This window comes from Alosa pseudoharengus, unplaced genomic scaffold (assembly GCF_046254945.1).
Source record: "Alosa pseudoharengus isolate Yale_2024_CS ecotype anadromous, Long Island Sound unplaced genomic scaffold, YU_APseudo_1.1 YU_APseudo_1.1_scf_22, whole genome shotgun sequence".
NCBI classification, from domain to species: domain Eukaryota; kingdom Metazoa; phylum Chordata; class Actinopteri; order Clupeiformes; family Clupeidae; genus Alosa; species Alosa pseudoharengus.
Window position 1 is genome coordinate 15,332,480 of NW_027468680.1, and position 14,332 is coordinate 15,346,811.

Genomic DNA, 14,332 nt, shown 5'->3' on the forward strand with positions numbered 1-14,332 from the left:
TGGGCTTATCTCCATCGGTGGACACATCATGTTCATTCCACAGTGGGATTGGCTGCTCCCCTCCTGTCCACAAACAAACGCAAACATACAAACTTACTTCAACAGAACTGAACGTGTGCATTAATATAGATAGACCATAGCTTTTGGTGCTGTTGGGCTACCAACAGAGAAAAAGATTTGGACTTCCACTTCAATACACGTCCTGCTGTCATGGTTGCCATGGAAACTGACTGACCTGAGACTTTCTGGATGACCTCATTGACCTCCTTCATGAAGACCCTCTGCAGGAAGACCAGGTGATTCAGCAGGTCTGTGGTCAGGTTGTGTTCAAAGGACCCAATCTGTCAAGAGAGATGGGGAGCACATATTAGTACAATTCAGACACAAACCTCAAAGCCATGAACCTTTTGACATCTTGTCATATTTCTGCAACAACCTCTTATGCATTTGCCCTATTTCTCTCTCTCATTCCCTCAAATAAATAGATTTATGACACATAATTTCGGTGTTGCCAGTACACTATAAAGTGGCAAACGCAATCAAAAGTCTTAAATGTGGCGTTTTGTTTTAGGTTAAAACATCCAAAAATGACCAAGAAATAGCAACAGAATGGGAAAAAAATCATAATGTCAAAAACACCTAAGCTCTGTGTTGTCCTAATGTCCCTGTAAGTCTGCATGTAAACCAACTAGAGCCGGGCCAGCTCTCCTGTAATACTACGTTCTACCACATGAGGCCACTGTATTAAATAAAATGCAAGTGAAATCAAAAGTGCACCGTAACTATTTGTTTGTTTGTTTGTTTGTTTCATTTAAAGCCATTTCAGCAACTAAGGCTATTTAATGGCCAGAGCATTGTGTGTTAGAGAAGTTTAAATATTTTTTTATAATCTATGTATGATATTCTAAAACTTTCATCAACCACATCATTTTGTTGATAAAGTTGTTGCTCTGTGGCTGAGTTCAAGACAACTGGAAACCTACCGGATTCCACATAGCTCCTTCAATTCATAACCCAAGTTGACTTGACCTCTAATACCTTCCCCTTTCTATCAGCAACTTACACCACACACACACAGGCTCACCTCGGCGACGCAGCGCAGGTAAGTGCCCTGACCTCTAATACCTTCCCACACACACACACACACACACACACACACACACACACACACACACACACACACACAGGCTCACCTCGGCGACGCAGCGCAGGTAGTTGCCCTGCAGGTAGTTGCCATGCTTAGTGGGCATCTCCTCAGGGGCCCAGATGTGCTCAGTGTGGCCCTCATGCTCCTGGATGATGTACTCGCCAGACATGGTGACTGGCGGCAGCGTTAGGCTGGCAGAGGGCGGCATGGCGGACACGTCCACCGGCGGCACCTTGGACTGGAAGCACAGCTTGTGGTTGGGCAGCTCGAACGTGAACCTGGTCTGGGCACCTGGGATCGGACGCAGCAAATTAGTCACAGGAGGAGCACTCTACTATGGTTTGGTTCAAATTGCAATGGATATGAGATTATCAGGTGTGTGTGCGTGTGTATGTGTGTATACATTTGAAGTGAGGGTATGTGTATGGATCATATGTATGGTTGGCGATCAATATGGATTTATCTGTGCGTGCATTATTTTTATACAGTTGCACAGTCTCATTCTTAATTAACAAATTCGCAATTTATCGATCTTAACAGAATCACAAGTATACTACATTTAGCACCACAATAACACATCATAAAACACTCATCTGATTATATCTATACATGCATATAATGTCAATAAATGCAGTGTGTGTGTGTGTATGTGTGTGTGCGTGTATGTATGTGTATGTGTGTGTGTGAGAGAATGAGTGAGTGAGTGTGTGTGTGTATGCGTATGTGTGTGTGCGTGTATGTATGTGTATGTGTGTGTGTGTGAGAATGAGTGAGTGTGTGTATGTGTGTGTGTGTGTGAGTGAGTGAGTGAGTGAGTGAGTGAATGAGTGAGTGTGTGTGTGCGTGTATGTATGTGTGTGTGTGTGTGAGAATGAGTGAGTGTGTATGTGAGTGAGTGAGTGAGTGAGTGAGTGAGTGTGTGTGTGTGTGTATGCGTATGTGTGTGTGCGTGTATGTATGTGTGTGTGTGTGTATGCGTATGTATGTGTGTGTGTGTGTGAGAGTGAGTGAGTGTGTATGTGAGTGAGTGAGTGAGTGAGTGAGTGAGTGAGTGAGTGAGTGAGTGTGTGTGTGTGTGAGTGAGTGTGACTGTCTCACCGGTCATGCCATGGCTCTTCATGCGGCCCATCTTGTACTCAGCCTTGAGTGAGGGCAGCAGCGCGGCGCCGATGGTGATGCCGTCCAGCATGGCGCTGAACTTGAGCACGATGGGCTTCTTCTCCAGGCCCTCGGGCAGCTGGGGGAACTCGTTGGCCTCGACCGGCGTCTGGTTGATACTCGACGCCTTGTCCGACGGCTGCGGGGTCGGAGTGTCATCTCGGTTCGGGGGCGGGCTAGAGTGGATCGACAGCAGATCGGCCGTGAGACACAACTCCAGGGAAGCTACACCAGGCGCGTAACTGAAGCGTTCCATTCGTGACGCGTAAAATCCATTTTAGAAGAATGGTCTGTTTTTTTCGAAGCTACGCTCCGCCATCACGTCTGGTGTAGCTACTCTTTCATTGATTATAGTGGAAGCTAATTGCTGCAGCAGACGCAACGCAAATGGAACGCTTCAGTTACGTGCCTGGTGTAGCTTAGCCCTTAGTCGGATGATGTTGAGATTATTATGTCTTTGCATCGACGAGGGATGCAGGTGGCTGGAGTTTTTATTAGGAGTACAGCATGTAGAAGGCAGTGTGACAAACTGAATAATGATGAGGGTATGCTGGTTCCCTCATCAGTCTTCATTTGCTGTCTGCCTGACACTCCTCTATGTCATCATTATTGCCCTCTGACGCTGACTGACAAAAAATTGAAAGGCCTGCACAAATGCAGTCTCTCACATCCGTCTCAACTGTCAAGATGTCATGATGGCATTTCACTGACATTCTGTGTGTGTGAGAGAGCCAAGGGAAAGACAAAGGTAGGTAGGCAGGTAGGTGTAGGAATGCGTGTGCATGTGTGTGTGTGCATCCGTGTGTGTGTGTGTGTGTGTGTGTGAGTGCGTGCGTGTGTGGCTGTGTGCGTGCTCATGTATGGGTGTATGTATATGTATGTGTGTGACAGAAAAAAATGTTTATGTCATGTATGTCCTTGCCTGTGACAATAGAAATTTCAGTGTGTGTGTGTGTGTGTGTGTGTGTGTGCGCGACTATATGTGTGTGTCTCAGTGTGTGTGGTAGACTCACGTAGCGGAGGGCTGTCGGATGAGGTCAGAGATCTGCTTGGAGAGCTGGTGGGAGATGCGCACCATCATGCTGTGCAGCGTGGCCGGGTGCTGGGGGATGTTGATGAGGATGGCGCCCACCTTGCACACGGCCGCGTTGTTGGTCTTCAGGCCCCGCTGCGCGCTGTACAGAGCCTGCGACTTGGCAATGTTACACTTCACCACCGTCCTGAAACAAGCGCGCAAGCACACACACACACACACACACAAAGTTAACAGGGATACACGCACATTACATGACACACAAACCAAATTGTTGATCACTTGTTGAATGATTGTGTAGCACACACACACAAGTATACACACAAACACATACACACACACACACACACACACACACACACACACACACACACACACATACATACATACATACATACATATACACAGATGTTATGAAATATGCAATGCAGACATAGTTGACCAAGCCATTCTTGAAGATGACAATGGAATGTCCAGGGTTATGACGCTACTGATGTGAGCTTTACTGCTAATGTTAAAGGGGTCTTGTTAGCAAGCCTCATATAAAAACACAGTTCTGAGGAGCAGGCCAATTGGCAATAAAGCCATTTGCTCCTTTGGGGAGACACAGGGACTGCATGCTGACAGCGTGATCTTTGGGAGAGCGGATGTCAAGGACAGAAAAAACTGAAGCAAGAACAAAGTGTATAATGTGTGACTTCTGCTCTCGGACCAGCGGCAAGACAGATGAAAATACACATGCACACACACAGTAAAACTCTTATTGTCATGCATGCAACCATGCATATATGTGCACACACACACACGCACACACACACACGCACACACACGCACACAAAGCAAAAAAAGTAATGGTTTCATGCATGCAACCATGCATTTATGTGCACATGCGCAAGCACACACACTCACACACACACACACACACAAAGCAAAAGTCATGGTTTCATGCATGCAACCATGCATTTATGTGCACATGCGCAAGCACACACACTCACACACACACACACTCACACACACACACAGTTCACTCATGCTATAATACACCTATTACATGTAACGAGAGACAGTCAAACACACGGATACAGTGACACAGTAAGACTGTAGGCTCCTCATGAATGAGATCGGCACAAAGACACTGCGTGAGGGAGAGACACAATGAGCATCGAGCACAGAGACACTGCGTGAGGGAGAGACATAATGAGCATCGAGCACAGAGACTGCATGAGTGCTGCCACATGGATTCACAGACAGACTGAAAAAAGACCACAAGGGGATCAGAGAGGCAGTGAGATGCATTAAATAGGTGCTGCAGTGGAGAGAGAGAGAGAGAGAAAAAAAGAAAGAAAGAAAGAAAGAAAGAAAGAGAGAGAGAAAGAGAAAGAGAAAGAGAAAGAGAAAGATAAAGAAAGAGAGATACATCAATAAAAGATGAAGACCAATGTGTGGCATGTGAGACTGAAGAGCTGGCACTGGCAGACAGCGTGAAGCAGAAGACCACAGAGTGACCGTGGAGAGGGACAAGAAGGAGAAGAAAACCACAACAACAGGGGAAGTGAAGAGGTGAGTGGCTGCAGTGGCTCATGGAGACTGGAGGAGGTTGGGGGGAGGGGGGGGGAGAAAAGTGAACAACATACAAAAACTCCTGCTTGGCTGTGCTGGTAGGAGAGGTGGGGAAGTCCTCCAATCTACCCCAGAAAAAAAGAGAGAGAGAGAGAAGGGAGAAGGTAGCAGAGGGCAAGAGAGAGAGAGAGAGAGAGAGAGAAAGAAATGTGAAGAGGTAAAATAGAGAAGGGACAAAAAGAAAGAAACAAAGAGAGAAGAAGAGGGAATAAAAGATTAATTTTCATCAAGAGCGGAGAGTTGGAAAAGAAAACCACGGCAATTCAAAACCAACTGCTGAAAAGAGAGGGAACGAGAGAGAGAGAGAGAAGCAATTACAATAACCAGGAAAACATGCACAAAGTTAACAGAAAAATCAGACGATTTTAAAACAATCCCTGAAAAATGAATATTGAAAGTATGTATATGTGTGTGAGAGAGAAAGGGAAAGCGAGATGTGTGTGTGTGTGTGTGTGTGTGTACCCTGCATTGACATTTGACAACTGATTACTACATCCCCCATTGGAAAATGCGAGGTCACTGTTCACAGGTTAAAAGACATTGATCGGTACTAACTGGATGTCTGGAGTGATGCCCTCTAGCAGGACGATGTTCACGCCGCCGATGTGAGATGACGCACAGGTCTCCGTCATCTTCTGGTGCAGGATATCTGCAAACAGACAGCAAGATTTCCCATCATGTAGTACTGCAGGCAGGTATAAAACACATGATATTCTGAGCTGGGAAATATTCAGGGAATAATTGCATTGTACAGACAAACGTCTATGCTCTGCGTTGTTCCACTGAAGTTAGCAATCAAACCAGCTAGCACCAGGCCATCTCTCTTGTAATACCACGTTGTACCATGTGTGGCCGCTGTTTTAAATACACTGTATTAAATGTTCAGATCGAGGTCACCGAGTACTGAAAAATGAAACCAATCAGTTCTACCTAGCTCAAGTTGCTGCAGTCAACAGCTAGAGCTGCAAGGCAACTATAGTACTACACTCTGGGGGCATGAACATTAGGGTTCATGAATACCCCCATAGTGTAGCACTGTGCTGTGTTCAAGACAACTCCAAGCTTACAGAATTCCACATAGCTCCTTTAACCAGTATACACAAAGCTGTGAGTGAATGTACAATACATTTTTTGTGGGCATGTGTATGTATCTGTGTGTTTGAGTGAGAGTGTGTCTATAGCGGTACCACGCTGTCTCTACTGCATGTGGTGATGTACACGGCGTAAGTCAGTGTGTTTGTGAATACCCTTCATCTTCTCCTTGAGCGTGAAGCTGCCGTGAATCTTCTTGAGCTCTGCCTCCATGGTGAGGCCGCCGATGTCAGCCTCCAGGTGCGTGCGGTTCACCATGCCCACGCCGAACACGATCAGGGTCACGTGGTGCGGCTCGCTGCCGCCCAGGCTCCGCCTGCGACCAGGCCGACTGGGCGGGGACTCACCCTCCGACTCGATCACCAATCGGCACGGAGGATCCGTGGGGCTTCGTCCACCCTCTGCATTAGAGGAGTAGAAGAGTAAAGACATACACAGAATCAAATAAACCACACGCACTTACAGGCTTATTGTAAACTCTATTATATCTTGGCTTTTTCCTTGTCTTCTCTTGACAGGTTATTTTTAAGATGGTTCAAACAACTGACTGTCACACACGGTCTGACCACTGGTTAAGATGCAAACCGCCACCTATTTTTTGCCAGCATGCAATAATACTGTAAGCTGACAGGTTGCTGATTACACATGACACCCAGTAAGACGCTTAAGATCCATATTCAATTGGTTCGATTCTGACAGATGGGTTCTCTCACCTAAGAGGCCGTTCTCGGGGGACTCCTTGTCCAGGATGCCCGTGGGGTCCGATATGAGCGAGTAGAAGTTGAGCAGCTTGTACATGTTCTGCCAGCACTCGGCCGACGGCTCGCTCTGCTCCGACACCGTGATGGAGTCCGAGTCGTCCATCTGGATGGTCATGTGGTCGGCCACGTCGCGCGAGCCCTTCCGCGACACCTTGGACGTGCGTCGCTCCGAGCGGCTCAGCGTGTTCCGGCCGCTGCGGGGCTCGCGCCGCGGCAGCGTGTCCAGCCCCGGGATGCCCGAGCTGGAGCTCACCCCTCCGCCGGACACTCCGCCAATGCCCCCTCCGACGGCGCCTGCGCCCGGCCCGGACGCGGTAGTGCCCGAGCGCTTGCCCTTCTGCCCCCCGTGGCGCTGGACGGTGCCGTTGAGGCTCCCGCGGCTACTGCGGCTGAAGTCGGACGAGCGGAACTGGCGGTACGGCCGCGCCTTGAAGGTGGGCGTGGGCGAGGCCGAGCCGGCCGTGTAACGGCTCAGCTTGATGTCGGTCTGCGTGGCCTTGATCTGGTCGATCATGGTGCTGAACTGATGCACCAGGCGCACCAGGGCCATGTCCACGTGCTGGCGGATGGCCTGGCACGCCAGCGTAAAGTGGCAGTGGACGCTGGCGTGCGGCCGGCGGCTCAGCTCGTGGAAGGACGAGAGGCCGGCCGGCGCCGCCGACGACATGCACTTCTCCAGCACCACAGCGTTCAGGCTGAACGTCTCGATCATCAGCGCCGGCTTGAACTCCAGCGGAGGCAGGTTCACCATACCCTGCCTACAAACCCATACAGACACAGAGGTATTCATTTTAAAAGATATTAATGCTTGTTAACTCACACACACTAAATTGACACTCACACTCTAAAGCGAAATTACTCCCTAAATAGGAGTTATTATTAGTCATCCTTTTGCTCTGAAGCGATGCTAACTGACAGAGTAATTTCCCCATAATGTTGTGCTACAGCGTTTCCCCCACATGTACCTGCGAGCGCGTTTGTTCTTGCGGTCTTTGCTGGTGTCGGAGTCCACGATGTCGGCCCTGAGGCACTCCAGGGTGCCGCTAAAGGACAAGTGCTCCCCAAAGTACATCTTATAGCTGAAGGGAGGAGCGTCCTGCGGCTGGATGCCTGTGTGGCTCAGCAGTGGCTTAAACACAACCTACACACACACACACACACACACACACACACACACACACACACACACACACACACACACACACACAGTGTGTTAGTTATATATGTGCATTTCCTTTGTGTGGTGAATTTGTGCTTGTGTGTGTGCGTGTGTGTGTGAGAGTGAGAGAGAGAGAGAGAGAGAGAGAGAGTGTGTGTGTGTGTGTGTACATACCTGCGCATCAGCGAGCTGTACTGCAGCAGGACACTGGTTGATCTCATCCACCTCCAGCAGGTCTTCCTGGCTGGTGCTGTGCTGGGAGTGTGTGTGCGTGTGCTGGGAGTGGGTGTCCAGTGTGTTCTGGTCACTGGACAACACCGTGTTAAAGTCTGACGCCGACGGGATGGTGGGGAGGACTCCTGTGGAGAAAGAGACAGATAGATAGATAGATAGATAGATAGATAGATAGATAGATAGATAGAGAAAAATAAAGAAAGAGGGAGAAAGAGAAAGAAAGAGCGAGAGAGAGCGAGAGAGAGAGAAAGAAACAAACAAACAGAGAGGTAGAGAGAGAGAAAGTGGGAAACCGGGAGATGACAGAAAAATTTCATTACACAATCCATGCCTTTAATGTTGATCTTTGTTTTACACAACATATGATTGTCAGCCAGTGAGTTTTGCTAATTATCTTTCTCAAACACATACACACACACACACACCTCCTGTCTGCAGGCTGTTGTGTTGGGAGCGGTTGAGGGGAGACTCCTGGACATTGCCCCCGGTGCGGTTGCCTACGGCGTTGGACATCCAGTTGTAGAAGCTGACCGGAGATGGCTCCGACAGCAGAGGGTGCTCTGTCAACACGTCAGCGCCCACACTGTTACCTAGGCAACACAAACACATACACATACAACTGAACATTCTTGCAATCATCTGTTAATATTTTTGTTTATGTGAACATTTTGTCTATTTCAGTCGTTTGTCAATCTGATTTTAGTAAGACACATGGCGACCTGTTTCATGTTTATGTGACTTATTGACTACACACTTGAGTAGAAACAGAAACGTGTTTTTGTGTATGTATGTATGTGTCAGTTCATATTTAGTAACTGCATGAAAACACTCTCCAGTTGGTATGAATCATGCTACATTTTAATGTGTTCGTATTAGTGATGACATTTATGTCAGAGTGAGTCATCTGACATAATGATCTGTGTGTGAATGAGCATTCGTGTCTAAGGTTCACTGCATATTTACATCCAAGAAAACATATGTGTATGAGTGCATTCATGCATTCTCCTATGTGATCATGCAGTGGTGTGTGTGTGTGTGTGTATGTGTGTGTGTGTGTACCGGTGCGTGTGAGCGAGCTGCTCTTGGCGGTGGTGGCCTCGTTGACGCGTGGGGGTGTGGCCTCCAGCAGGTTGTGTAGACTGGGGAAGCTTCCCGTCAGGTAGCTGAGGAGCGACTCCTTCCGAGGACTGTGATTGGACGGCAGGCCTGTCCGGCTGACGTGGGCGGGAGAGTCAGCGGCCGTGTCACCGCTGGTGTAGCTCAGAGACTGGTACGGGTGTGACCCCTGAAAACAGACACACACACACACACACACACACACACACACACAATGGTAAACTGATTTATTCTCTAATAAATTCCAATGGTCAATTCTAGCTCTTATGGTGAGGTCATTACAAGATTATTAGACATTTAAACAAATTCACACATACAGTACAAACACACACACACACTCCTACCTTAATCCTAAGGGCTGACTCGCTGTGTGTGTGAGATTTGGAGAGTTTCCTCATGATCTCCACACCGCTCACAGGGGCTGAGTTTCCTGTCTGGGCTGGACGACTACACACACCTTCCAACAGCATTGTGTGCTCACTCACTGCGCCTGCACACACACACACACACACACACAACCATGAGCACATGAAGTGACACAAAGAGAATATACAGTACACACAAAGGCACCATATGCACACAGAAATATCCCATGAATAGAACTATGCCCATATTCAAGCCAACCACACTGTATGACTTGGATTTTCTGTTAATATGTGACATGTAATGTATTTGTATCAACATGCAACACATTAGATCTCCTCCTCTGTGTGTGTGTGTGTGTGTGTGTGTGTGTGTGTGTGTGTGTGTCTCACCTGCGTCAAACTCAAACTCGGCGCCATCAGCGCTGGTATCGCTCTGTATGTTGATGCAGTCGGGCCCGAGGGTGGGCTCTGGGGGGAAAGGGGCGGGCTCCTTGGGCTTCGGCAACTGATTGGGTCGAATGGGACCAATCGCCTTAAAGCCCTGTGTCACCACAATGAACTTCATCCACTGACGTGCCAGCGCCACCAAACCTTTCTTCAGGGTCACCAGAGCAGGCAGGCCATCATTCTGTCAGAAACAAAGAGAGAGAAAGAAAGAAAGAAAGAGAGAAAGAAAGAACAAAAGAAAGAGAGAAAGAAAGAAAGAAAGAAAGAAAGAAAGAAATAGAGACAGGGAGAGAGAGAAGAGAGAATTGTTTTCTTGTAATTTACTTTATAAATAAATGAGTCATGTATTGGTTGTCCATTAAGTAAATCACCCCTGTGATGCCCCTACTGCCCCCACCCCCAATGCTTCTGCCCGACCCCTCTCACCATGGTGGCGTCCTCTATGATGGTGTAGTCGGCCTGCTGCAGGTATCTGTGCAGGATGTTGCACAGCAGACAGGACGGGTCCTCATGCAAGAACCGAGAGCGTTTGGTCACGCGGTTATACTTGCTGCGGAACGGGATGTGGATGCTCTTTTTCTGTAAAGGGAACAGACAGACACACAGACAGACAGACAGACAGAAAGAATCAATGAGAGAAATCCACTAGGAATGAAATACATAATACAGCTCTGTAAGTATATCATATTGATAGAAAGTATGCAATATGTATGTTATGTTGAGAAAGGTACAAAGTCTGAGTCTATATATGTATGTGTGTGTGTGTGTGTGTGTGTGTGTGAGCCTCACCTCCAGAGCCTCGGTCATGATGCAGCCCATGACAGCACACACGCGGAGGGTGGTCTCCATCTCCAGCTTCTGCAGGGAGGACTTCAGCTGGTCAATAGGAACCAGCCAAGCCCCAACGGCTGGAGTCGCTGTACTCAGGAGATTCAGCTGCCTGATCACACAAACCAAAGAAGAGAGTGTTTCAAAGATTATGTGAGTGTGTCTGTGTGTGAAAAAAGTGTATTTATCTATGCTTGGATTGCTTTTGTGACTGCAAGTTTGTGAAGTAAGTAAAGTACAAGGCTGAACCAATTTCGTGTGCATACTGTATGTATATGGTTATCCAATCAAACTAACTTAAAAGTGTGAGTACCCCTATGTGTGTGTGTGTGTGTGTGTGTGTGTGTGTGTACCTGGCTTGCGCTGGGGAGTGGACGTTGGTGGGGGCAGCGAAGCTGAACCAGATCTCTTTGATGGTCAGCTTCATACTGCTGGAGTCAGGGGGTGGGGGCAACAGGGGGAGGTCCTTCTTTAGGTCATCAGACTCCACCCCTTCATCCTGCTCACAATCAGAAAAGCCAATCAGAACTCAGACTTAACAACCATCCACAAGAAACAGGCATCACAAACTAATATCTTGCCATTTCTAATTTCTGCAACGTTATTTTGAATAAAACATGAAAAATAACATGACATTGTAATGAAACTTGTGTTGTATACAGTATACTTAATCATGGTTTTGTTGCCATGGCAACTGATTTGCACCTGCTCGTCTGAGTCGGAGTTGATGTTGGGTTCTGAGGGGCTCTGGGCGTCGTTGGGCAGGTTGTCGTCGGAGACGTCTGTGCTGTAGCCGCTGCCCGTCTGGGAGCCACTGGAACCGTTGGACTTGGAGGCGCCGCCTTTCACACAGCCGTCATTCCCACCCATCACCCCAAACGCACTGTAGAGGATGGCACCAGACTGACGACCACCTGCGCACGCACACACACACCACACAAATACACACACACCACACAAATGCACACACACACACACCACACAAATGCACACACACACACACACACACACACACACACAGACAAATGAGATGAGGCTGATTTAAAAAATCCTGTCAATCTCTCCAGAAAGTAACAAGTACATGCTAGGCTATTCTGTTCCATTTAAAACATAACTCATAAAGCATGACTATCACAAACATGCGTCTTTATTTTTCCCAAGAGTGTAAAGTGTGTGTGTTACCCTTGACGGTGAGGTTCTCGATGCCGCACTCAAACATGATCCAGCCCCACTTCTCCTGGGCACCGGCCCGCGCGTGCTCGGGGGTCTGGTCAGTCACGTGCTCCGTGGTGATGGGGGGCTCCGTCTCGTCCACCAGGGCGAAGTCGTCCGTCTCCTCCAGGCTGAACAGCACTTTGGACTTCTCAAATGGAATGGCAGTGATGGCACAGGCTCCTAGATCTGTTCACACACAAACAAACACACACACACACACACACACGCTTATTCAAATATTCCAAAATGTCTAAAGACTTAAACATGGCACAATCAATGTGTGTATACTGTATGTGTGTGTGTGTGTGTGTGTGTGTGTGTACCTGACGAGTTCAGGCCACGCAGCTGGCCGTGTATCCTGTGGACGTTGAGGCGAGCTGCGATCTCTTTGCCCTTTTCCACACCAGCGTTGGAGCGCAAGGAGCCACTCGACTGGGGAGCCATCTTGGAGGAGAACTTCTCCATCATCACCAACGTCTTTTCTGTGTCCTCCACGATACCCCTAAAGGAGCACACACACACAATTATTCACTCATCAAGACCCATCACAACCAATGCCATCCCATGAATAAATGTTGTGTAGATAGATAGATAGATAGATAGATAGATACTTTATTGATAGATAGATACTTTATTGATCCCCAAGGGGAAATTCAAGAATTATTGTTATTATTATTGTTAGAATGTTTCCATATGTTGCCCACTTCAGACTAACTGTGGAGTGTGTGTGTGTTACCTGTTCATGCGGAATTGAGTTCCGATTCTGTCGAAGCAGAGGGCCACCAGAGACACGTGTGTGAAGCTCTTATTAGTGGGGGAGCCCTCCTCTACAGACGCCTGAAGCACACACAGATTCACCTGCAACAACACAAAAACATCATACATCAAGCTCATGCATTAGTGCGGTGTTTCAGTGTTGGTGTTTCAACCTTTTTTGTGCCACGGCACACTTTTGACACTTAAAAAGTCCCACGGCACACTAACATCCTGTGTGAAGAAAAAATAAACATACCATAGCCTACATTTTTAAATAATACACAGATATGGCCTTATTATAGCTTCTATGCAAGACCTGCTCAATAAAACAAGCGCCCTCTGTTTCATTTGTAGGTGACTATATCTAATTTAATTGTTATTATGAACTGGATATGTGATGATTCTGTAAATACTGGACATGAGGCCCCCGTTGTACAATGCCTGCATACCACAAATAGTGCAATCATACAATCAATGAGAGCATGTGGTTATAAATTCTTTGATGCAACAGTTGCTTTTCTGGACCAGTGAGTGACATTTGGGTAATTTTCTGCGGCACACCTGATGATCTCTCACGGCACACTAGTGTGCCCCGGCACAGTGGTTGAAAAACACTGCATTAGTGGACTGATACACTATGGGTATGTACACACACACACACACACACAAACACACACAGTCCTGTCTGATCACACAAGCAGTACCTTGGGAATAGTGACATTGGCTTGGAGGCCCTTGATTTTCACATTGTCTGGTTTGACTGACAGGTCTGTCTGGCCGTGGGTAGTGGTCATTGAAGCTGGAGTCTCGGTCTTAGACAGCTTGTGCTCAGGTTTCTGCTGGGTCTGCAACAAGCAAACAAACAAATAAAACAACATATCTTTTATTAGATTTATCATTTATTAGACTTTTTTTTATTATATAATATTACATACCCACAAGGTTGCATGTGCTTGCCTATTTATGATTACTATATAAATACTATTATTAATTGTCCACATCTAATATGCACATGTTTGTTTGAGTGCTGGATACTCAATACTGTTTGTATATTCAATAGCTAGCAACATCACACTACCCAGTCTGTTGTGAGTGTGTCTGTGCTGCATTTTGCATGCGTACATTGTTGCATATTGCATGCATGAGTGCAGTGTTTGAACTCACAGTGTCTGCAACAGTAGACTTGCTGAACTGGTAAGCCTCGTTCAGCACCCTTCCATGAAGGTCGTCCAGAATAGAGGCTGGGTGGCGAATACTTGCATAGTGCACCATGGACTCAATATACCTACAACACCACCCACACAAACACACACACACACACACACACACACACACACACACACACACACACACACACACACACACACACACACACACACACACACACACACACACACACAC

The 14,332-nt window shown here is 47.3% G+C and overlaps 1 protein-coding gene across 20 annotated transcripts in view; it reads right to left on the reverse strand.

The window, feature by feature from the left end:
- Positions 1 to 14,332, reverse strand: part of kiaa1109 (KIAA1109 ortholog) — a 54,945-nt gene that overhangs the window by 23,181 nt on the left and 17,432 nt on the right. For 13 of the 20 annotated variants that reach the window (XM_076300729.1, XM_076300726.1, XM_076300724.1 and 10 more), the window contains exons 31-54: positions 14,096 to 14,216; positions 13,636 to 13,776; positions 12,912 to 13,033; positions 12,499 to 12,677; positions 12,143 to 12,361; positions 11,666 to 11,874; positions 11,314 to 11,459; positions 10,922 to 11,072; positions 10,559 to 10,711; positions 10,076 to 10,313; positions 9,665 to 9,810; positions 9,264 to 9,489; positions 8,630 to 8,794; positions 8,145 to 8,329; positions 7,777 to 7,952; positions 6,764 to 7,569; positions 6,206 to 6,451; positions 5,514 to 5,607; positions 4,973 to 5,023; positions 3,319 to 3,525; positions 2,246 to 2,481; positions 1,194 to 1,438; positions 236 to 341; positions 1 to 63 (exon numbers count right to left, since the gene is read on the reverse strand). The exon at positions 1 to 63 is cut by the window's left edge and continues 35 nt beyond it. In XM_076300729.1, coding sequence (XP_076156844.1) covers positions 1 to 63; positions 236 to 341; positions 1,194 to 1,438; positions 2,246 to 2,481; positions 3,319 to 3,525; positions 4,973 to 5,023; positions 5,514 to 5,607; positions 6,206 to 6,451; positions 6,764 to 7,569; positions 7,777 to 7,952; positions 8,145 to 8,329; positions 8,630 to 8,794; positions 9,264 to 9,489; positions 9,665 to 9,810; positions 10,076 to 10,313; positions 10,559 to 10,711; positions 10,922 to 11,072; positions 11,314 to 11,459; positions 11,666 to 11,874; positions 12,143 to 12,361; positions 12,499 to 12,677; positions 12,912 to 13,033; positions 13,636 to 13,776; positions 14,096 to 14,216 — 4,631 coding nt within the window. The remainder of the gene's footprint in view (positions 64 to 235; positions 342 to 1,193; positions 1,439 to 2,245; positions 2,482 to 3,318; positions 3,526 to 4,972; positions 5,024 to 5,513; positions 5,608 to 6,205; positions 6,452 to 6,763; positions 7,570 to 7,776; positions 7,953 to 8,144; positions 8,330 to 8,629; positions 8,795 to 9,263; positions 9,490 to 9,664; positions 9,811 to 10,075; positions 10,314 to 10,558; positions 10,712 to 10,921; positions 11,073 to 11,313; positions 11,460 to 11,665; positions 11,875 to 12,142; positions 12,362 to 12,498; positions 12,678 to 12,911; positions 13,034 to 13,635; positions 13,777 to 14,095; positions 14,217 to 14,332) is intronic. The other 7 variants (XM_076300732.1, XM_076300731.1, XM_076300730.1 and 4 more) reach the window with 1 other exon arrangement.